This window comes from Rhamphochromis sp. 'chilingali', assembly GCF_963969265.1.
Source record: "Rhamphochromis sp. 'chilingali' genome assembly, chromosome: 16".
Taxonomy (NCBI): Eukaryota; Metazoa; Chordata; class Actinopteri; order Cichliformes; family Cichlidae; genus Rhamphochromis; species Rhamphochromis sp. 'chilingali'.
Window position 1 is genome coordinate 36,218,571 of NC_137943.1, and position 19,033 is coordinate 36,237,603.

General features: G+C 43.9%; 2 protein-coding genes across 5 annotated transcripts in view; both read right to left on the reverse strand.

The window, feature by feature from the left end:
• LOC308383346 (dnaJ homolog subfamily C member 5-like) overlaps positions 1-4,687 on the reverse strand; it is a 6,055-nt gene extending 1,368 nt beyond the window's left edge. Inside the window, exons 1-4 of the mRNA XM_080861259.1 lie at positions 4,594-4,687; positions 1,071-1,191; positions 689-902; positions 435-609 (exon numbers count right to left, since the gene is read on the reverse strand). Of these exons, the coding sequence (XP_080717385.1) occupies positions 435-609; positions 689-902; positions 1,071-1,177 (496 nt within the window). The 5' untranslated portion in view covers positions 1,178-1,191; positions 4,594-4,687. The remainder of the gene's footprint in view (positions 1-434; positions 610-688; positions 903-1,070; positions 1,192-4,593) is intronic.
• Positions 4,688-6,488: 1,801 nt separating this feature from the next.
• Positions 6,489-19,033, reverse strand: part of slc4a2a (solute carrier family 4 member 2a) — a 36,121-nt gene continuing 23,576 nt past the window's right edge. For all 4 annotated transcript variants that reach the window (XM_080861252.1, XM_080861254.1, XM_080861253.1 and 1 more), the window contains 14 exons: positions 16,791-16,938; positions 16,552-16,648; positions 16,096-16,280; positions 15,781-15,997; positions 15,324-15,527; positions 15,089-15,237; positions 14,385-14,579; positions 12,094-12,303; positions 11,045-11,134; positions 10,797-10,963; positions 7,927-8,180; positions 7,671-7,840; positions 6,967-7,140; positions 6,489-6,715 (listed from right to left, as the gene is read on the reverse strand). In XM_080861252.1, the coding sequence (XP_080717378.1) occupies positions 6,635-6,715; positions 6,967-7,140; positions 7,671-7,840; positions 7,927-8,180; positions 10,797-10,963; positions 11,045-11,134; positions 12,094-12,303; positions 14,385-14,579; positions 15,089-15,237; positions 15,324-15,527; positions 15,781-15,997; positions 16,096-16,280; positions 16,552-16,648; positions 16,791-16,938 (2,341 nt within the window). In that variant the 3' untranslated portion in view covers positions 6,489-6,634. The remainder of the gene's footprint in view (positions 6,716-6,966; positions 7,141-7,670; positions 7,841-7,926; positions 8,181-10,796; positions 10,964-11,044; positions 11,135-12,093; positions 12,304-14,384; positions 14,580-15,088; positions 15,238-15,323; positions 15,528-15,780; positions 15,998-16,095; positions 16,281-16,551; positions 16,649-16,790; positions 16,939-19,033) is intronic.

Below are 19,033 nucleotides of genomic sequence, written 5' to 3' on the forward strand. Positions count from 1 at the left end.
TTTGAAAACAGTATGTAAGCACATGCAAAATGTCCTGTACGTACAAAGATTTTTGGCAGTTGTTGTGTCTGAGTGAGAAGATAATTCATGAAATTTGAGAGATGTAGTCATTGAATGCATTTTGTGCCAAAACAATGATAACTGGTCCTCAGTTTAGCCCACATAGACTTCTGTTGTGCTCACTGTGTGAGGACTTTTGCAAAAGTGACCTAAGTATTGAGAAATGTGTCCTAGCGTCTGTAAAAAACTGTAAGCCCTATGGGAGGGTCCTAGACCTGCTGTTGATCCTTTGCCTAATCACACGAGCCCAGGTGTGTGTCCACAAACACAAACCTGTTCTCATTATATTTGTAATTACACTTCCTTCTATTTAAAGATGACTGACTGCACCTTCAAACATCAAAATAAAAGCTAAACACTTCCTGTCACCTCACCATTTTCGGGTTCGTTGCGGATCTCCTCCTCCAGGTCGTCGGGGGAGGCGTAGTCTGGCTCCGCCCCCTCTCCTGTGGGTGGCGGCTTCAGTTTGCCGCAGCAGCAGTTGCAGCAGCAGCAGAGACAGCAACAGCAGTAAAAGCCGGTGATGATCCCACAGAGCACGAACAGACCCTGAACACAAACACGCCGTCAGCTCACGCCTCCTCACACCACCTCTATTCACACAGCTAGAGTGGAAGCTCCGCCCCACCTTGGCCCACCAGGTGGACAGCATGAAGTATGTGTTGACGTTGTCCTCTCCAAACTGCTGGGCCACGTAGAGTCCCAGCGAGCCATATGAATCGTAGATGTTTCTCTTGGTGAGGTCACTCAGGACGGCGTGGGCGCTGTTCAGCTCCTTGAACTTCTCCGCCGCCTCCGGGTTGTCCGGGTTCTTATCGGGGTGGTACCGCAGCGCCAGCTTCCTGACATCACACGCAGGTGTTAGTATTCACGTGCTGAGGTCAGAGAGTCTAGCTCTGCCCTCTGATTTCATCAGCAGTGCCATTAGTGCGCAAGCTGAACGTCACGCTTGCATCTTAAATCGTGTGATCAAACGTGCAGGTGAGTGGGCGGAGCTGGTGTAGGCTCACCTGTACGACTTCTTGATGTCGTCATGGCTGCAGCCTTTCTCCAGCCCCACGATGTGATACAGAGACTCTCCAGAGGTGGACAGAGCGCGCTGCCTGCCGTCAGACATCCTAAAACCATCACCTGTCGCAGGTGAGCAAACCACAGTGTCACACACGCGGTCACAGGGAAAGATAAACGCCAGGAAACATGCTCCGTAGGGCAAAGGTCAGTGAAAACCTTTCAAATATTTTAGTGACAGCAGTGAAAGTTTATTAGTTCATGGATCAGAAGAGAAAACGTGAGGAAAAAGTGAGAATCGTTTTAACGTTTCCTGCGGGGTTAAAGGTCACTGTTTCCTGCTCGTTGTTCCTGTGGTTTTTTATTAAGCAGAAAAAAGTGTCTGACTTTTAACTGAAGAAGAAGAAAGTGAACAAATAAATAACATAAACGTGTCGTTACTGCTGCACTAAAAAACTCCAGAAACACACAAAACAATGTCGGCTATGTGCCGAACACGGAGTCGAATGAGATGAAATGACGAAATGAAACCAAACGTAGATGCAGCTCTATAAAAATCAGAAACAGAAAAATGTAATTTAAAAATAAAATGTTCGCCCAAAGAGAAACAGTAAAAATTCTACAGAAAGAAGAAAAGTGGTCACTTTATTAGTTCAGTGCACAAACCCAACCTCACCACTTCGGCTGCTACAATAGAAACATGTCTCCTTCACGTCAAAATAAAACCAAATAGAAACGCGTCTGCTTCATGTCAAAATAAAACCAAATAGAAACAGGTCTGCTTCACGTCAAAATAAAACCAAAATAGAAACATGTCTGCTTCACGTCAAAATGAAACCAAATAGAAACGCGGCTGCTTCACGTCAAAATAAAACCAAAATAGAAACATGTCTGCTTCACGTCAAAATGAAACCAAATAGAAACGCGTCTGCTTCACGTCAAAATAAAACCAAATAGAAACAGGTCTGCTTCACGTCAAAATAAAACCAAATAGAAACAGGTCTGCTTCACGTCAAAATAAAACCAAATAGAAACATGTCTGCTTCACGTCAAAATAAAACCAAAATAGAAACATGTCTGCTTCAGGTCAAAATAGAAACACCTCTGCTTCAGGTCAAAATAAAACCAAATAAAAACTTGCCTGCTTCACGTCAAAATGAAACCAAATAGAAATGCGTCTGCTTCACGTCAAAATAAAAACAAATAGAAACATGTCTGCTTCACGTCAAAATAAAACCAAAATAGAAACATGTCTGCTTCAGGTCTAAATAGAAACACCTCTGCTTCAGGTCAAAATAAAACCAAATAAAAACTTGTCTGCTTCACGTCAAAATAAAAACAAATAGAAACATGCCTGCTTCAGGTCAAAATGAAACCAAATAGAAACGCGTCTGCTTCACGTCAAAATAAAAACAAATAGAAACGCGTCTGCTTCACGTCAAAATAAAACCAAATAGAAACAGGTCTGCTTCACATCAAAATAAAAACAAATAGAAACATGTCTGCTTCACGTCATAATAAAACCAAAATAGAAACATGTCTGCTTCAGGTCAAAATAGAAACACCTCTGCTTCAGGTCAAAATAAAACCAAATAAAAACTTGTCTGCTTCACGTCAAAATAGAAATGCGTCTGCTTCAGGTCAAAATAAAACCAAATAGAAACACATCTGCTTCAGGTCAAAATAGAAACACGTCTGCTTCAGATCAAATTAAAACCAAATAAAAACTTGTCTGCTTCACATCAAAATAAAATGCGTCTGCTTCAGGTCAAAATGAAACCAAATAGAAACGCGTCTGCTTCAGGTCAAAATAAAACCAAATAGAAACGCGTCTGCTTCACGTCAAAATAAAACCAAATAGAAACGCGTCTGCTTCATGTCAAAATAAAACCAAATAGAAACGCGTCTGCTTCATGTCAAAATAAAACCAAATAGAAACGCGTCTGCTTCACGTCAAAATAAAACCAAATAGAAACAGGTCTGCTTCACGTCAAAATAAAACCAAATAGAAACAGGTCTGCTTCACGTCAAAATAAAACCAAATAGAAACATGTCTGCTTCACGTCAAAATAAAACCAAAATAGAAACATGTCTGCTTCAGGTCAAAATAGAAACACCTCTGCTTCAGGTCAAAATAAAACCAAATAGAAACGCGTCTGCTTCACGTCAAAATAAAACCAAATAGAAACGCGTCTGCTTCATGTCAAAATAAAACCAAATAGAAACGCGTCTGCTTCATGTCAAAATAAAACCAAATAGAAACGCGTCTGCTTCACGTCAAAATAAAACCAAATAGAAACAGGTCTGCTTCACGTCAAAATAAAACCAAATAGAAACAGGTCTGCTTCACGTCAAAATAAAACCAAATAGAAACAGGTCTGCTTCACGTCAAAATAAAAACAAATAGAAACATGTCTGCTTCACGTCAAAATAAAACCAAAATAGAAACATGTCTGCTTCAGGTCTAAATAGAAACACCTCTGCTTCAGGTCAAAATAAAACCAAATAAAAACTTGTCTGCTTCACGTCAAAATGAAACCAAATAGAAATGCGTCTGCTTCACGTCAAAATAAAAACAAATAGAAACATGCCTGCTTCACGTCAAAATGAAACCAAATAGAAACGCGTCTGCTTCACGTCAAAATAAAAACAAATAGAAACGCGTCTGCTTCACGTCAAAATAAAACCAAATAGAAACAGGTCTGCTTCACATCAAAATAAAAACAAATAGAAACATGTCTGCTTCACGTCATAATAAAACCAAAATAGAAACATGTCTGCTTCAGGTCAAAATAGAAACACCTCTGCTTCAGGTCAAAATAAAACCAAATAAAAACTTGTCTGCTTCACGTCAAAATAGAAATGCGTCTGCTTCAGGTCAAAATAAAACCAAATAGAAACACATCTGCTTCAGGTCAAAATAGAAACACGTCTGCTTCAGATCAAATTAAAACCAAATAAAAACTTGTCTGCTTCACATCAAAATAAAATGCGTCTGCTTCAGGTCAAAATGAAACCAAATAGAAACGCGTCTGCTTCAGGTCAAAATAAAACCAAATAGAAACGCGTCTGCTTCACGTCAAAATAAAACCAAATAGAAACGCGTCTGCTTCATGTCAAAATAAAACCAAATAGAAACGCGTCTGCTTCATGTCAAAATAAAACCAAATAGAAACGCGTCTGCTTCATGTCAAAATAAAACCAAATAGAAACGCGTCTGCTTCATGTCAAAATAAAACCAAATAGAAACGCGTCTGCTTCAGGTCAAAATAAAACCAAATAGAAACACGTTTGAGTTTCAGGCCATCGGCGCGAACATTTCCACAGACGGTTCGAATGCCTCGACCTGCCACGACGTGCCTGTTATTACATCAGCAGGCCAGAACCACTTGATGTGAGCCCCTCACAGATATGAGGTTTTCATGGGACACTGGTGACCCTGTACCTGATGATGTCACACAGGTGGGTAGCGGCAGGATCGACATATACAGAAGGAAAAGAGTGAGAGAGCTAAAGAGCCATTACCTGCCTGCCGAAGCCTTGCAGCGTCCCGACCCAGTTGCTACCTGCTCAGGTGTTCCTACTTCGACCTGCAGCTCGAAGCTTCTACCTGCTCAGGTGTGCCTGCTGACAGCCTCCATCAAACATTCAGCAGCGGCTCGGATCGGGTGACTGCGAGCCTCCACGCCTGCTCGGGTTTCTCCGACACGCTCTGACGGATTCATTGTGACATGGAGGGAGAGATGTTACCATGGCGACCAGGTGAGTCAGGAGGGGACGGGGCAGGTGCTGTAAGTGGATACAAAGGCTGACTTCTTTTTGCTGGAGCTCCAGCTGTGTGAGATGCACCTGGTAGAGGAACACCTGACACACCTGGTTCCAGAAAATGGCGCCAACACAAACTCTTCACTTTAGCTTTGAGCTAATGTGACCTGTACAGGTGTGCCCTACCTGCCACCCTGTGACAGCCGTGACAAGTCTGAATAAAAGAGAAACCTTTGACCTTTGACCTCTGATCTCTGATCTCTCAACGTCTGCTTTAAATCATTAGGCCGTCAGACTGAAACAGCCTTCGTTCCTTCGTTAAATCAAAGTGCCTTCTCCTTTCCACAATTAACAAAGTGCTTACCATGAACAACACTCGGACCCACAGTGGGCCCTGTCCTGTGGGGTCCCAGTAAAAAGTGGTACTGGATAACGTTTTCTTTCTTTCACACGGTTTAGGGATGAAAACCACCTGCGAGCCAAAATGCATGACTCTGCAGACTGAACTAGAACTCAGGAAACAGCTTTGATGATGAAACGTCACTGCAGAAAAACTCGGGTAAAGCAGCAGGGAGAAAAAAGTCATCCTGAATTCAGGAACCACAAAGGTACCACATGACAAAGGACACTCACACAGTGTACACACATCAGGTAACCAGCGAGACAGAAGGACTATCAAAATAAAAGAACTAGCACAGATACTACTGCACACTGGTATATGTGTTTATCTTCTGTCCCTCAGACAGACCCCGGGGGCGACTGGCGTCCTCCTATCCATGTTCTATGGAGAGCATCCTGTGCTGCTGCTTCCGTGTGATTTTCCAGCTGAGACTGACCCGAGGATCCTCGGGTGGTCTTTACCCGCTCTCGACAAATCGCACCGCTCTCGCCGTCTCAGAAAAGCAGTAAATATCAAAGACTCGTCACAGCGCGTTCATAATCTGTTCACACTGCAGCTGTGAGGCAAACGATACAGGAGCATCAGAGCAGAGACAGCAGTTTCTACCCTGGAGCTGATCAGCCGATGGCATCCTGTGTAATACTGTTTATGTGCAATATAGCTTCTTTCTTATGTTGAATGACTGTGTTCAAGCTCATTTTTTATATTATTCTCGTAATTTAAACTTTTAACGACTTTTTGACCGCAGTGTAACAGTGAGCAGGTCAGTGTGAGCATGACAACAATGGTGAACTCCATCACTGATGCATGCTCCAACATCCAGGTAAGGAAACTTACTGAGGTAGCAACTCTGTCCGAATTCTCCGGATCACCAGGGGTACAGCTGGCAGACAACACAACCAAGCCGTACTTCATCAGCCCGGCTGTCGGTGCACAGCTCAACACAAACCATTCTGCCAGCAAAGACACCCACAAATATCTCTGGACCGAGCTGACCTTTGAATAAGGATTCTAAGCTAGCTACCATATGGCTTTAGCTAGCAAGTGAAAAACTGAATCAGTGTGAGATTTAAATACAGTGCAGAATGATATCAGCAGAACCCCACAGCGCCTCTACCGTGCCTAGTGACAACCCACCCCCGTTTACCTAAATCATACATCTGTGCTCGCTGCATCTCAGTGTGACGTTCACCTGAAGCTGCTCAGGTAAGGTAATGGAAATCATGCCGCGTACAATAAAAGACACACAGACTGGTTTGGAGGATAATACTCGTGTTTACTGACAGAGAACTGTTAGTGCAAGCTTTACAACAGGAAGACGCTCTGCGAACAGAAACCCAGGCGTACGAAACTTGAAACGCTACAGTGGGGCGGAGCCACCAATCACCACGCAGTTCCCGCTCACACAGGCATCTGCAGCTGGGAGTACTCGTCCTGCCCCTCCTTCTCCTCCAGAGTGGGCTCCACGTCATCAGCGTCTAGCTGCAGGAGCAGAGGTCAAAGGTCAGGACGATGGCGCAAATGTTTTAATAGCGCTAAAAGCTTTAAGTTTGGAGCAGAAATGGTTAACGACGTCACACCGCCTCTGCAGGTGAGTGCTACCTGTGTTGTTAACAACCAATAAAAGTATTTTTATCATCAGCCTGAAATCTGATTGGCTGCTGAGAGAATTCTGGTTGAAGATGTGCCGTTCATGTGTAGGTTGGGTTCAGCGATCAGATCGTGTGACTCACGCTCTGCAGCTCTCGGCGGGAGAAGAGGCGGGGCAGCAGCAGCATCCTCACGGGGATGGTCAGCAGCAGCATGAAGGGGAAGGCCAGCGCTGCCGCTGTCGCCATGACGACCCACAGCAGAGCCAGACATGTCAGCTGGACGAGAGTGAAAAGGTGCATCCTCAAAGTCCGCACCTGTGAGACAGCAGAGGACAGGTGAGAAGCTGGGACGGCGGTTCAGACCGATAGCGCCGACGTCGGAGGCTGAAGCTTGACCTGGAAGCTCACCTGAAGGATTCGTCTGTGACAGCGGGGGGAACGTCCAGGTTTCTATATCCTGTTGTGTTTGCCTCATAAAGCTGAGTACACACCCACTCTGATCACCTACAGTATAATACTGACCGCTCTCGCTGTTGTTTGCTCGTTCCAACAGTCGGAGGTCAAACCTGTGGCTCAGCTGAGAATTATCAGACTATCTGGATTTGTTTGGCACAGTTTATAGATGTGAAATTATTTTGTACCTTTATTAATCGAGTATGACTGTCTGCACAAAGCTGGTTACAGTTTGGATATTTTCGTCTGTCTGTACATAATCTGTTCATAACTACTGGGCGACCGCTCAACGCAGTGAGCTAAACCGGCACCCGTGAGCAGACACGCCGGCAATACCTGCATCAGCATGCAGTTTTCCCTGCAGTGTCTGTGAGCCACAGGGAATGACTGACCTTGCGGACGTAGTTGTGGTTGGGGTGGTATTTTGGGGGCATCAGCAGCAAGATGAGTCGCTCAGTGAGCTGGATCCCATTCAGGGACATCACACCCATGTAGAGGAAGATCCCGAACAGGACTGCCAGCGGGATCTGACGCAGAACTTCGCCGATGACGATGGACAGACCTGACAGAGCAGACAGCAGGTCAGACGTCGCAGCAGCACACTGCGAGCAGCAGAAGCGGCACTGATACGCTCTACGGTAGTCGTACCTACTAGAAACGCCACCAAGAAGCCCGTCACCCTCTGCTCCTTCACCTCCTGGATGCGAGGCTTGTCTCCAGGGGCAACGGCTTTACTCATGACGGTCAGGGCATTGGTGTGAGTCACAGACCGAACTGTGGCGGCCGACAGCCAGGGCAGGCCGAACAGAGCCGAGACTCCGCCCACCACCACGATGATTAAAAGATCCACGTGAAAACCGGTTCCCTTCACCAGCATCCTCTCCTTCTTACTCACGATCAACCTGCAGGATAGCGCAGGAAAATGAAGGTCAGGGAAGGAAAACGGAGCAACCTCAAAGACTCAAAGACGAGGCTCAGAGTCAAGTAAGAATAGAAAAGAATAGAAAAGAGAGCCTTTACTTAGGACCAAGAGTCAAATAAGAATAGAAAAGAATAGAAAAGAGAGCCTTTACTTAGGACCAAGAGTCAAATAAGAATAGAAAAGAATAGAAAAGAGAGCCTTTACTTGGGACCAAGAGTCAAGTTACAATAGAAAAGAATAGAAAAGAGAGCCTTTACTTAGGACCAAGAGTCAAATAAGAATAGAAAAGAATAGAAAAGAGAGACTTTACTTAGGACCAAGAGTCAAATAAGAATAGAAAAGAATAGAAAAGAGAGCCTTTACTTGGGACCAAGAGTCAAATAAGAATAGAAAAGAATAGAAAAGAGAGCCTTTACTTAGGACCAAGAGTCAAATAAGAATAGAAAAGAATAGAAAAGAGAGCCTTTACTTAGGACCAAGAGTCAAATAAGAATAGAAAAGAATAGAAAAGAGAGACTTTACTTAGGACCAAGAGTCAAATAAGAATAGAAAATAATAGAAAAGAGAGCCTTTACTTGGGACCAAGAGTCAAGTTACAATAGAAAAGAATAGAAAAGAGAGCCTTTACTTAGGACCAAGAGTCAAATAAGAATAGAAAATAATAGAAAAGAGAGCCTTTACTTGGGACCAAGAGTCAAGTTACAATAGAAAAGAATAGAAAAGAGAGCCTTTACTTAGGACCAAGAGTCAAATACGAATAGAAAAGAATAGAAAAGAGAGACTTTACTTAGGACCAAGAGTCAAATAAGAATAGAAAATAATAGAAAAGAGAGCCTTTACTTAGGACCAAGAGTCAAATAAGAATAGAAAAGAATAGAAAAGAGAGCCTTTACTTAGGACCAAGAGTCAAGTTACAATAGAAAAGAATAGAAAAGAGAGACTTTACTTAGGACCAAGAGTCAAATACGAATAGAAAAGAATAGAAAAGAGAGACTTTACTTAGGACCAAGAGTCAAATAAGAATAGAAAAGAATAGAAAAGAGAGCCTTTACTTAGGACCAAGAGTCAAATAAGAATAGAAAAGAATAGAAAAGAGAGCCTTTACTTAGGACCAAGAGTCAAATAAGAATAGAAAAGAATAGAAAAGAGAGCCTTTACTTAGGACCAAGAGTCAAATAAGAATAGAAATGAATAGAAAAGAGAGCCTTTACTTAGGACCAAGAGTCAAATAAGAATAGAAAAGAATAGAAAAGAGAGCCTTTACTTAGGACCAAGAGTCAAATACGAATAGAAAAGAATAGAAAAGAGAGACTTTACTTAGGACCAAGAGTCAAATAAGAATAGAAAATAATAGAAAAGAGAGCCTTTACTTAGGACCAAGAGTCAAATACGAATAGAAAAGAATAGAAAAGAGAGACTTTACTTAGGACCAAGAGTCAAATAAGAATAGAAAATAATAGAAAAGAGAGCCTTTACTTAGGACCAAGAGTCAAATAAGAATAGAAAAGAATAGAAAAGAGAGCCTTTACTTAGGACCAAGAGTCAAGTTACAATAGAAAAGAATAGAAAAGAGAGACTTTACTTAGGACCAAGAGTCAAATAAGAATAGAAAAGAATAGAAAAGAGAGACTTTACTTAGGACCAAGAGTCAAATAAGAATAGAAAAGAATAGAAAAGAGAGCCTTTACTTAGGACCAAGAGTCAAGTTACAATAGAAAAGAATAGAAAAGAGAGACTTTACTTAGGACCAAGAGTCAAATAAGAATAGAAAAGAATAGAAAAGAGAGACTTTACTTAGGACCAAGAGTCAAATAAGAATAGAAAAGAATAGAAAAGAGAGCCTTTACTTAGGACCAAGAGTCAAATAAGAATAGAAAAGAATAGAAAAGAGAGCCTTTACTTAGGACCAAGAGTCAAATAAGAATAGAAAAAAATAGAAAAGAGAGACTTTACTTAGGACCAAGAGTCAAATAAGAATAGAAAATAATAGAAAAGAGAGCCTTTACTTGGGACCAAGAGTCAAGTTACAATAGAAAAGAATAGAAAAGAGAGCCTTTACTTAGGACCAAGAGTCAAATAAGAATAGAAAATAATAGAAAAGAGAGACTTTACTTAGGACCAAGAGTCAAATAAGAATAGAAAATAATAGAAAAGAGAGCCTTTACTTGGGACCAAGAGTCAAGTTACAATAGAAAAGAATAGAAAAGAGAGCCTTTACTTAGGACCAAGAGTCAAATAAGAATAGAAATGAATAGAAAAGAGAGCCTTTACTTAGGACCAAGAGTCAAATAAGAATAGAAAAGAATAGAAAAGAGAGCCTTTACTTAGGACCAAGAGTCAGTCAAAATGAACGTCCACCCAAGCTTCTGTCGCCCACCTTAAAGCTGAGAAATACAGTAAAAACCAGGACAGGCTACTTCTCATCGCTAGCGTTTCACTGCCGTCCTTTATCATTTGAAGTTCAATGACACTGTCTGTCAGTGCTTGACACTTTATCGGTGGACCCCCATAAAAGTTAGTCAAGATTAAGAATTAACTCCCACGTAAAGTTTCTAATAAAGCCCAAGTGGTGTGTCTAAAATCTGAAATCATCTACGCTGTTATCTGGGACTCCATGAAGATGAGAATGAAGACGAGTATAGCTGGCAGGATGCTGGCGCCCATCATCCAGGCTGGAAACTGCCCATCCGACCCCAGAAGGGAAATCACCCAGCCTCGCTTCTCTGGGCTGGACACCGAGAATCCGCTGGGCACGTTCAGTTTCTGCGAGCAAAGGATGACGGCAGTTATTTAAAGCCCAGTACAAGGTTCCTTTTTTGAGGCTTAAAATGTGCTCTCCCCCACCTGAGTATAGGTGTCCTGCACACTGTAGTCCACCAGCACCATGATGAGGATGGCAATGGGGACCCCAAAGTCTCCGATGATCCTACGGAGCTGAAACACGCAAAACATCATGTGAGAGCTCAGTAGGTACCAGGAAGGAAACATCCAGATGTAGAACCAATGGGGCAAGTGTGGGTGCATCTGAGCTCATTCAGAACACCTGGATAGGAAGTGAAGCTGAGACACCGGTGGAGGTCTTTGGTGCGTTGTTTTGGGTGTACATCGATGGTATCTGACACTGTGATGGTCTATAACAGCTTAACATGTGTACACCTGTATTTACAGGTAACTGTGCTCATAAACACCAGAGCCTATTAGTTAAAGAAGGTGGGTCGTGTGCACGCAGTGACCCAGGAGCTCTTTTCAACCTTTTACTTACTTTACAAAATGTTTTTCTTTACATTTATACTGTCAGCTAAGCCACTCCGAGCCTTAATACAGCACAGAAGGGCTGAATTGTGGGACATTGAGTTTTTACATCCCCAAAGCTGGATTTGATCCCAGCAGACATACAGTGGAGAACGTGAGTGTTATGTGTGAACGCATAATGACAATGAAGGACTCTTCTTTGTGGATACCTTAACTATTTACACCTCAGCTTATCTAAACTGTATACTGAGCTGAACTTGCATACCTGCACTCTTGCAAACATGTGCTGTGTTTGTATGAATCGTTGCAGTTACAGTATCTTCCATCATTCTGTCCAATCAGTATATCTCAGGCTGTAAGGATGAATACACCTGGGCAAGCAGCCAGTCTGTCACAGACTTATGCTCACCTTACCACCTGCAGCCAGTTTAGAGTAATCACTTATCACACTGGTTGTGGAGAGAAACCAGCACATTGAGAAACTGGAGAAAGGACCCCCGAACTATGATCCCAGAGTGCTAACCAGCACACCACCGAGCTGCTCCGTGTGTACTTTCAATCTTTTAGATCTTAGCCTGCAGAACCTCGTATGTACTGTAATGTGTATATACCTGTATGTACCTGTGTTTGTGTGTACTGACCCTTCCAGGGAAGAAGGAGCTGTTCTTGAACTTGCGAAGGTAGAAGGCGATGAAATACGTTCCTGCCATGAGGACCAATGACAGCAGAGCAGTGTTCGGTTCTCCAACAACTTTCCCAGGATTCCCGGAGGCCATAGTGTAGTTGCAGTGAGATGGAGATTCAGTGTTGTTTCCATGGTAACAGTTATGGAGTGGATGCTCCTGAAAGATCTGAGAAAGACCACCAAAGAAGACATTGGCTAAAGTGTCTGTAACTACTTGATGGGCAGCAGGAAGCACTGAGTCTGTCTTGACCTCACAAGACGGAGTCTCCCATCTTCCACCCCTCACACCCAAACTGTTGAGATTGAAATGAACTGATCAGTGTTAGCTCCTGAAGTGCCTGAGCTGTTTCAGACTCTGTTTCCCTCTGCCAAGTGTGTTGAGTATCTACAATGGTGTGAAAAAAGTGACACCTCCCCCACCCACCCCCCGTAGTGATTTCTTTATTAAATAGGTCCTGCTTGACAAAGTTGAGTTGACCAAAAGATCCTCAAAGGCCAGACATCATGCTGTGATCCAAGGAAATTCAGGAACAAATGAGAAACACAGTAGATGTCTCAGTTGGGAAAAGGTTATAAAGCCATTTCTAAAGCTGTGAGACTTCAGTGAACCACAGTGAGAGCCATTATCCACAAATGGCAAAGACAAGAACAGCGAGCCTTCCCAGCAGTGGCCGGCTGACCATCCAAGAGGTCACAAAAGACCCCATAAGAACATCCAGAGAACCACAGGCCTCACTGGCTTCAGTTAAGGTCAGAGTTCATGACTCCATCATAAGAAATAGACTGGGCAGAAATGGCATCCATGGCAGAAAACCACTGCCGAGCAAATAGAACGTAAAGGCTGATCTCAGTTTCCCAGCAAACATTGTGAAGATGCCCAGAACTTATGGGGAAATACTCTGGACTGACGAGAGTTGAACTTTTTGAGTCCCGTTACATCTGATTTAAAAGTAACACAGCATTTCAGAAAGGGAACATCATACCAACAGTAAACTGGGTGGTTGAAGTGCAATGTCTGGGGCTGTTTTGCTACCTCAGGAACAGGAAGTAAATGGAACCATGAACATCCTGAAGGAGAATGTCCGGCCATCTGTTGGTGACCTCAAGATGAACCACACTTGGGTTCTGCAGAAGGACAATGATCCAAAACACACCAGCAAGTCCACCTGTGAATGGCTTAAGAAAAACAAAATGAAGACTTTGGAGTCCTGACTAAATCACGACCTCAATAAGGTGCTACCCTCCAGTGTTGACGGAATTACAACCATTTTGGCCATAAAACACTCATTGTCAGTTATCACAAATGATGATGGCAGTTGTTGCTGCTGAGGCTGGCCCAACCAGTTATTAGGTTTAGGGGCAATCACCTTTTCACACATGGCCATATAGGCTCCCCTTAATCACCATTCATTTAGAAACTGCATTTTGTGTTTACTTGTCTTTGTCTAATATTTAAATTTGTTTGATGATCTGTTTCGGAGACCAAACAACCAAGAACATACAGGCGCAGGTATAATCTTCAAAAGATGGGCTTTATTATATCCCAAAAAAGACAAAGTTACCCCCAAAATTCAAAATATTGGAACCAACTAAGAACTAAGTCGGCCCATGAACTCGACTAAACAGAATTCTACTAAAAAATAATCTCGTAAGCCAACAAACTGACCTGCCCAAATAAGAGACAGCTCTATTAATATAGCAGCTGAATGAACCATTTTAAACATCAGAGGTGAAAATGACAAAGCTAAACTTAACAGGAAGAAACTCTATCCCCCCTGTGTGGTCACAACTAATGGTTAAGTCCAGTTTGTTGGCCTCTGCACTTAAACCAGCTCCACCCTCAGCCTCCTCTGTTACTCAAAGCAGGAAGGACCGGAGCAGCAGCCAGCTTTCTCAGAAAGACAGAAAGTGATTATTACAACATATACCCATAGTACCATGACAAACAATACAAAGTAAATTTGTTACCAAAATTGAACACTTGTGTGACAAACATTTAGAAAAACAGGGAATCGGGACGGGGGCCATGCTGGATGGATCGTGTGGACCGATCACAGTACATCTACATGACTCAAAGGTCCTTTTGTACTAAGCAAGTATCAACTCTATCTTCTGCTGAGCTACCTAAAGAAAAATGGAGAACTATGAAGAAGATTCTGCCTTCGTTTCAGTCCTCATTTTCATATCCTTTGAAAGAATATCTAAATGAAAGAATCTACGAATTACCTGAAAAACTTCTGAACTTACCTTGATCAGCTTGGCGAAGGTCTCATAGATAAAAATGAGAGAGATCAGGAAGGAGAAGATCTCCTGTGTGAAGCGTGAAACAAAGCGAACGAGTATGCTTCCCTCGAAGGCCACGGTAAGGACAACGATGAGCACCAGCCAGAGACCGATCCATGCCCGACCCGTCAGATACTCGATCCCATTAACTTTACAAAACTACACAGGAACAAAGAGGAGACAGGTTTCAGGAGACAGTCTGAAATACTTTGGTCTGATGTTGCTACAGTGGACAAAAAGACTGTTATCATAGATTAGACTGGAATGAGTTAATGACTGTCCCCATCTCAGCTCAGCCAATGTCAAGATGCTGGAAAACTGAACAACTCTCAGTAATGATGCACAAGCTTCTGCTGAGTTCTTTTTTGTCAAATTTCTACAAAATTAAAATGTAGATCTAAATTAGGTTCTGTACATATAGGCACTGTCCACTGCAGAATTTGAAAGGCTGTTTGCAAACAGGAGATCACCGGATGTAAGTAAAAGCTTTTTTTTCAAGCTGATGTGTTCAAGGTCATTTTGATCGTTTGCATAACTGAGGAGGAAAAGACAATTTCAAGAAAGCTTTGAGTCAAAAAGAAGTAAATCTACAAAACCTTGAGTTTAAAACGTTTCATTTAAATACAGGTTATATGCTGATGTGTCGACTTTGTGTCAGGCAATCTCACAGCGTAGAAGGCCTCTTCGAATACAAGCAGCGGTCCGGAGAAGCCAATCACCAGCAGCGGCTGAGCTCCCAGCACACTGAACACAATGCCCTGCAACGCAGTGGCCACTATCAGCTCCGACACACCGATCAGACCCTCCGTTTTCTCACCTGCAGGGATGAAGATCACAGATCCTCATATGGATCAAAGGTAAGGCGGCCTTTCTTCAGCCAAGCCTCGCCAGGTTCAGACTTACCAAGCAGTCCACCAAAGGTGATGGCAGGTGACAGTGCAGCAAAGTAGATAAAGATAATGGCAGCCATACACTGAGGGTTTAGAGCATCTCGGATGTCGCTGAAATACTGAGGATAGCGCCGCATAACGTCTTTGATGAGGCCTCCAAACAGACGACCTGACCTCCTCAACGGCTCATCACCAGGTTTGGAGGGAACAAGAGAATCTGCAGGAGAAGAGCAAGATTCTTTAACATTTTTGCACTGACATTAAAGCTTTTAGGAAACATGAATATTTTAATATTTAGGGAATAATAAACATTTACCATAAAAGCAGGCAACATGCAAATTTAATGCTCCAGGAAAACGGCTGATTCAGGCAAAACTCCCATCAAAAACCTGTTCTTTCAGCTCTTTTTCAGCTTTTATTACTCAGCTCTAACCTGCTCCTGAAACTGGACTCAGGCAGCTGGGGCTCACCTTCGTCCTGCTGAATGCTGGTCTGTTTCTCCTGAAGTTTGCTGCTCTGCTCCTCCCTCTTTCTGAGCATTTCTCGTTGGAAGTGAGCCACTGAGTGGAGCAACTCGTCACCGCTGACCTCAGAGGGCGGGAGGACGATGCTGCTGTCCAGAAAGCGGTTGATGGCTGTCAGCAGGTCTTGACGGTCGTCTGCCTGGTACGCCGCCTCATGGAAGTTCTAAAAGAACAAAAAAGATTGGACCTCATGATAATAGATGATGCTGATTAATATCTGGTGCCATCAGGAAGTATCTTACACAGTCTGCTGGCACTCACCTTGTCAGACATGAGTGTTGAGATAGAGCGTCCAATCTGATGGTAGTCAATGTTGGCAGTGGGCGGGCCCAGCAGGAGGAAGAGGAACCTAACTGGCACAGGAACCTCCAAGACAGATTCCAGCAGAACTGCCTCCTGCAGTCGCACAAACGCCATGGATGGCTGGTCCAGGAAACCCACACTGCCTGCAGACACATGAGAGTGATGCACTGAACCCAGCGAACATGCTCCTCCACACGGCAACACATGACCAAGAAGGTTATGCATGTCCATGTTCAGTCCTGTGAAAAAGGTTTTGGTACTAGGGAAGTGTAAGTCTTTGATTTTCATCTTTCTCCTTGTGCTACCCAACTAGTCTTTAAAGATACAAGGAGATACAAGAAGCCATGCAGCAAACCCTCCCTGAGTTTTCTTTGTTGCTAGTGTTTGCACCGGTGTGATCGGTGTGATGCATACCTACGAGGACCACAGTGGCCTCAGCTCGCTCTGGGATCTTCTCCATTAGCTTTACCTCATGCTTGGATCTGGAGTGACAGAGCTGTGGGACTTCTCTCTGGACAAGCACAAAGTGAAGTCAGTGCCATACCAACAGGCTGACCTTCATGTCCAGCACATACATCTGACACCAGGCACTCTGAGGTGGAGGCTTCAGCTGTCTGATTGCACAGCATCTCCACCTAAAGTTCAGTTTTTACCTTGTTCTTCTCTCCATCAGCCTCCTTGTGATTGGTCAGGTTGATGCAGGGATCAGATTTTCCATTCTGTCTGTCGATAAGGTTGGCCATGTTTGCTGCAGAGATGTTCCTGCTGAATAAGCTGTGATCTTTCTCATCGCTGGGGTGACTGAGGAAAGAAGAAGAAATGTGCTCAGGAAAAGGCTGGATGGATGGATGGATGGATGGATGGATGGATGGATGGATGGATGGATGGATGGATGGATGGCTGATGGATGGGTGGGTGGGTGGATGTTTGGATGGATGGATGGTTGGTTGTTTGGATGGATGCATGGATCGGTGGGTGGGTGGATGGATGGATGTTTGGATGTTTGGATGGATGGATGCATGTTTGGATGAATGGATGGATGGATGGGTGGATGGTCGGTGGTTTGGATGGACGGTGGATGGATGGATGGATGGTTGGTTGGTTGTTTGGATGGATGGATGGATGGATGGATGGATGGATGGATGGATGGATGTCGTCCTCATCACTAATGGGGACGACAAGGAGTACAGAGGACTGACTCAAGACTTTGTGGACTGGTGCCAGCTGAACTACCTCCAGATCAACGCCAGTAAAACCAAGGAGCTGGTGGTAGACTTCCACAGGCACAAGCATTCTCCACTGCAACCACTGAACATCCAGGGTATGGACATTGAGGCTGTGGACAGCTACAGGTACCTTGGTGTTCATCTGAACAACAGACTGGACTGGACTCATAACTCAGACGCCCTCTACAGGAAAGGGCAGAGCAGGCTGTACCTGCTGCGGAGACTCAGGTCGTTTGGGGTGGAGGGCCCACTCCTGAAGACCTTCTATGACTCTGTGGTGGCTTCTGCTATCTTTTATGGTGTGGTCTGCTGGGGCGGCAGCATCTCTGCTGGGGACAGGAAGAGACTGAACAGGGTGATCCGAAGGGCCAGCTCTGTTCTAGGATGCCCTCTGGACCCAGTGGAGGTGGTGAGTGACAGGAGAACGGCGGCTAAGCTGTCATCCCTGTTGGACAACATCTCCCACCCCATGCAGCAGACTGTGACAGCACTGAGCAGCTCCTTCAGTGGGAGACTGCGGCACCCACGGTGTGGGACGGAGAGATTTCGCAGGTCTTTCCTCCCCACTGCTGTCAGACTCCACAACAAAGACTTTAACTGAACAAACACACACATCCACACATGTGCAATAACACTAAGTGCAATAATCTTTTCTGGCATCGTTGTATTTTTACTCAGTTGTATATAGCATTCGTATTCTATTTTTATCTTATTGTACAGTGGGGCAAAAAAGTATTTAGTCAGCCACCGATTGTGCAAGTTCCCCCACTTAAAATGATGACAGAGGTCAGTAATTTGCACCAGAGGTACACTTCAACTGTGAGAGACAGAATGTGAAAAAAAAATCCATGAATCCCCATGGTAGGATTTGTAAAGAATTTATTCGTAAATCAGGGTGGAAAATAAGTATTTGGTCACCTCAAACAAGGAAAATCTCTGGCTCTCACAGACCTGTAACGTCTTCTGTAAGAAGCTTTTCTGTCCCCCACTCGTTACCTGTATGAATGGCACCTGTTTGAACTCATCACCTGTATAAAAGACACCTGTCCACAGCCTCAAACAGTCAGACTCCAAACTCCGCCATGGCCAAGACCAAAGAGCTTTCGAAGGACACCAGGAAAAGTATTGTAGACCTGCACCAGACTGGGAAGAGTGAATCTACAATAGGCAAGCAGCTTGGTGTGAAAAAATCAACTGTGGGAGCAATCATCAGAAAATGGAAGACATACAAGACCACTGATAATCTCCCTTGATCTGGGGCTCCACGCAAGATCTCATCCCGTGGGGTCAAAATGATCATGAGAACGGTGAGCAAAGATCCCAGAACCACACGGGGGGACCTGGTGAATGACCTGCAGAGAGCTGGGACCAAAGTAACAAAGGTCACCATCAGTAACACACTACAACGGCAGGGAATCAAATCCCGCAGTGCCAGACGTGTTCCGCTGCTGAAGCCAGTGCATGTCCAGGCCCGTCTGAAGTTTGCCAGAGAGCACATGGATGATACAGCAGAGGATTGGGAGAATGTCATGTGGTCAGATGAAACCAAAGTAGAACGTTTTGGTATAAACTCAACTCGTCGTGTTTGGAGGAAGAAGAATACTGAGTTGCATCCCAAGAACACCATACCTACTGTGAAGCATGGGGGTGGAAACATCATGCTATGGGGC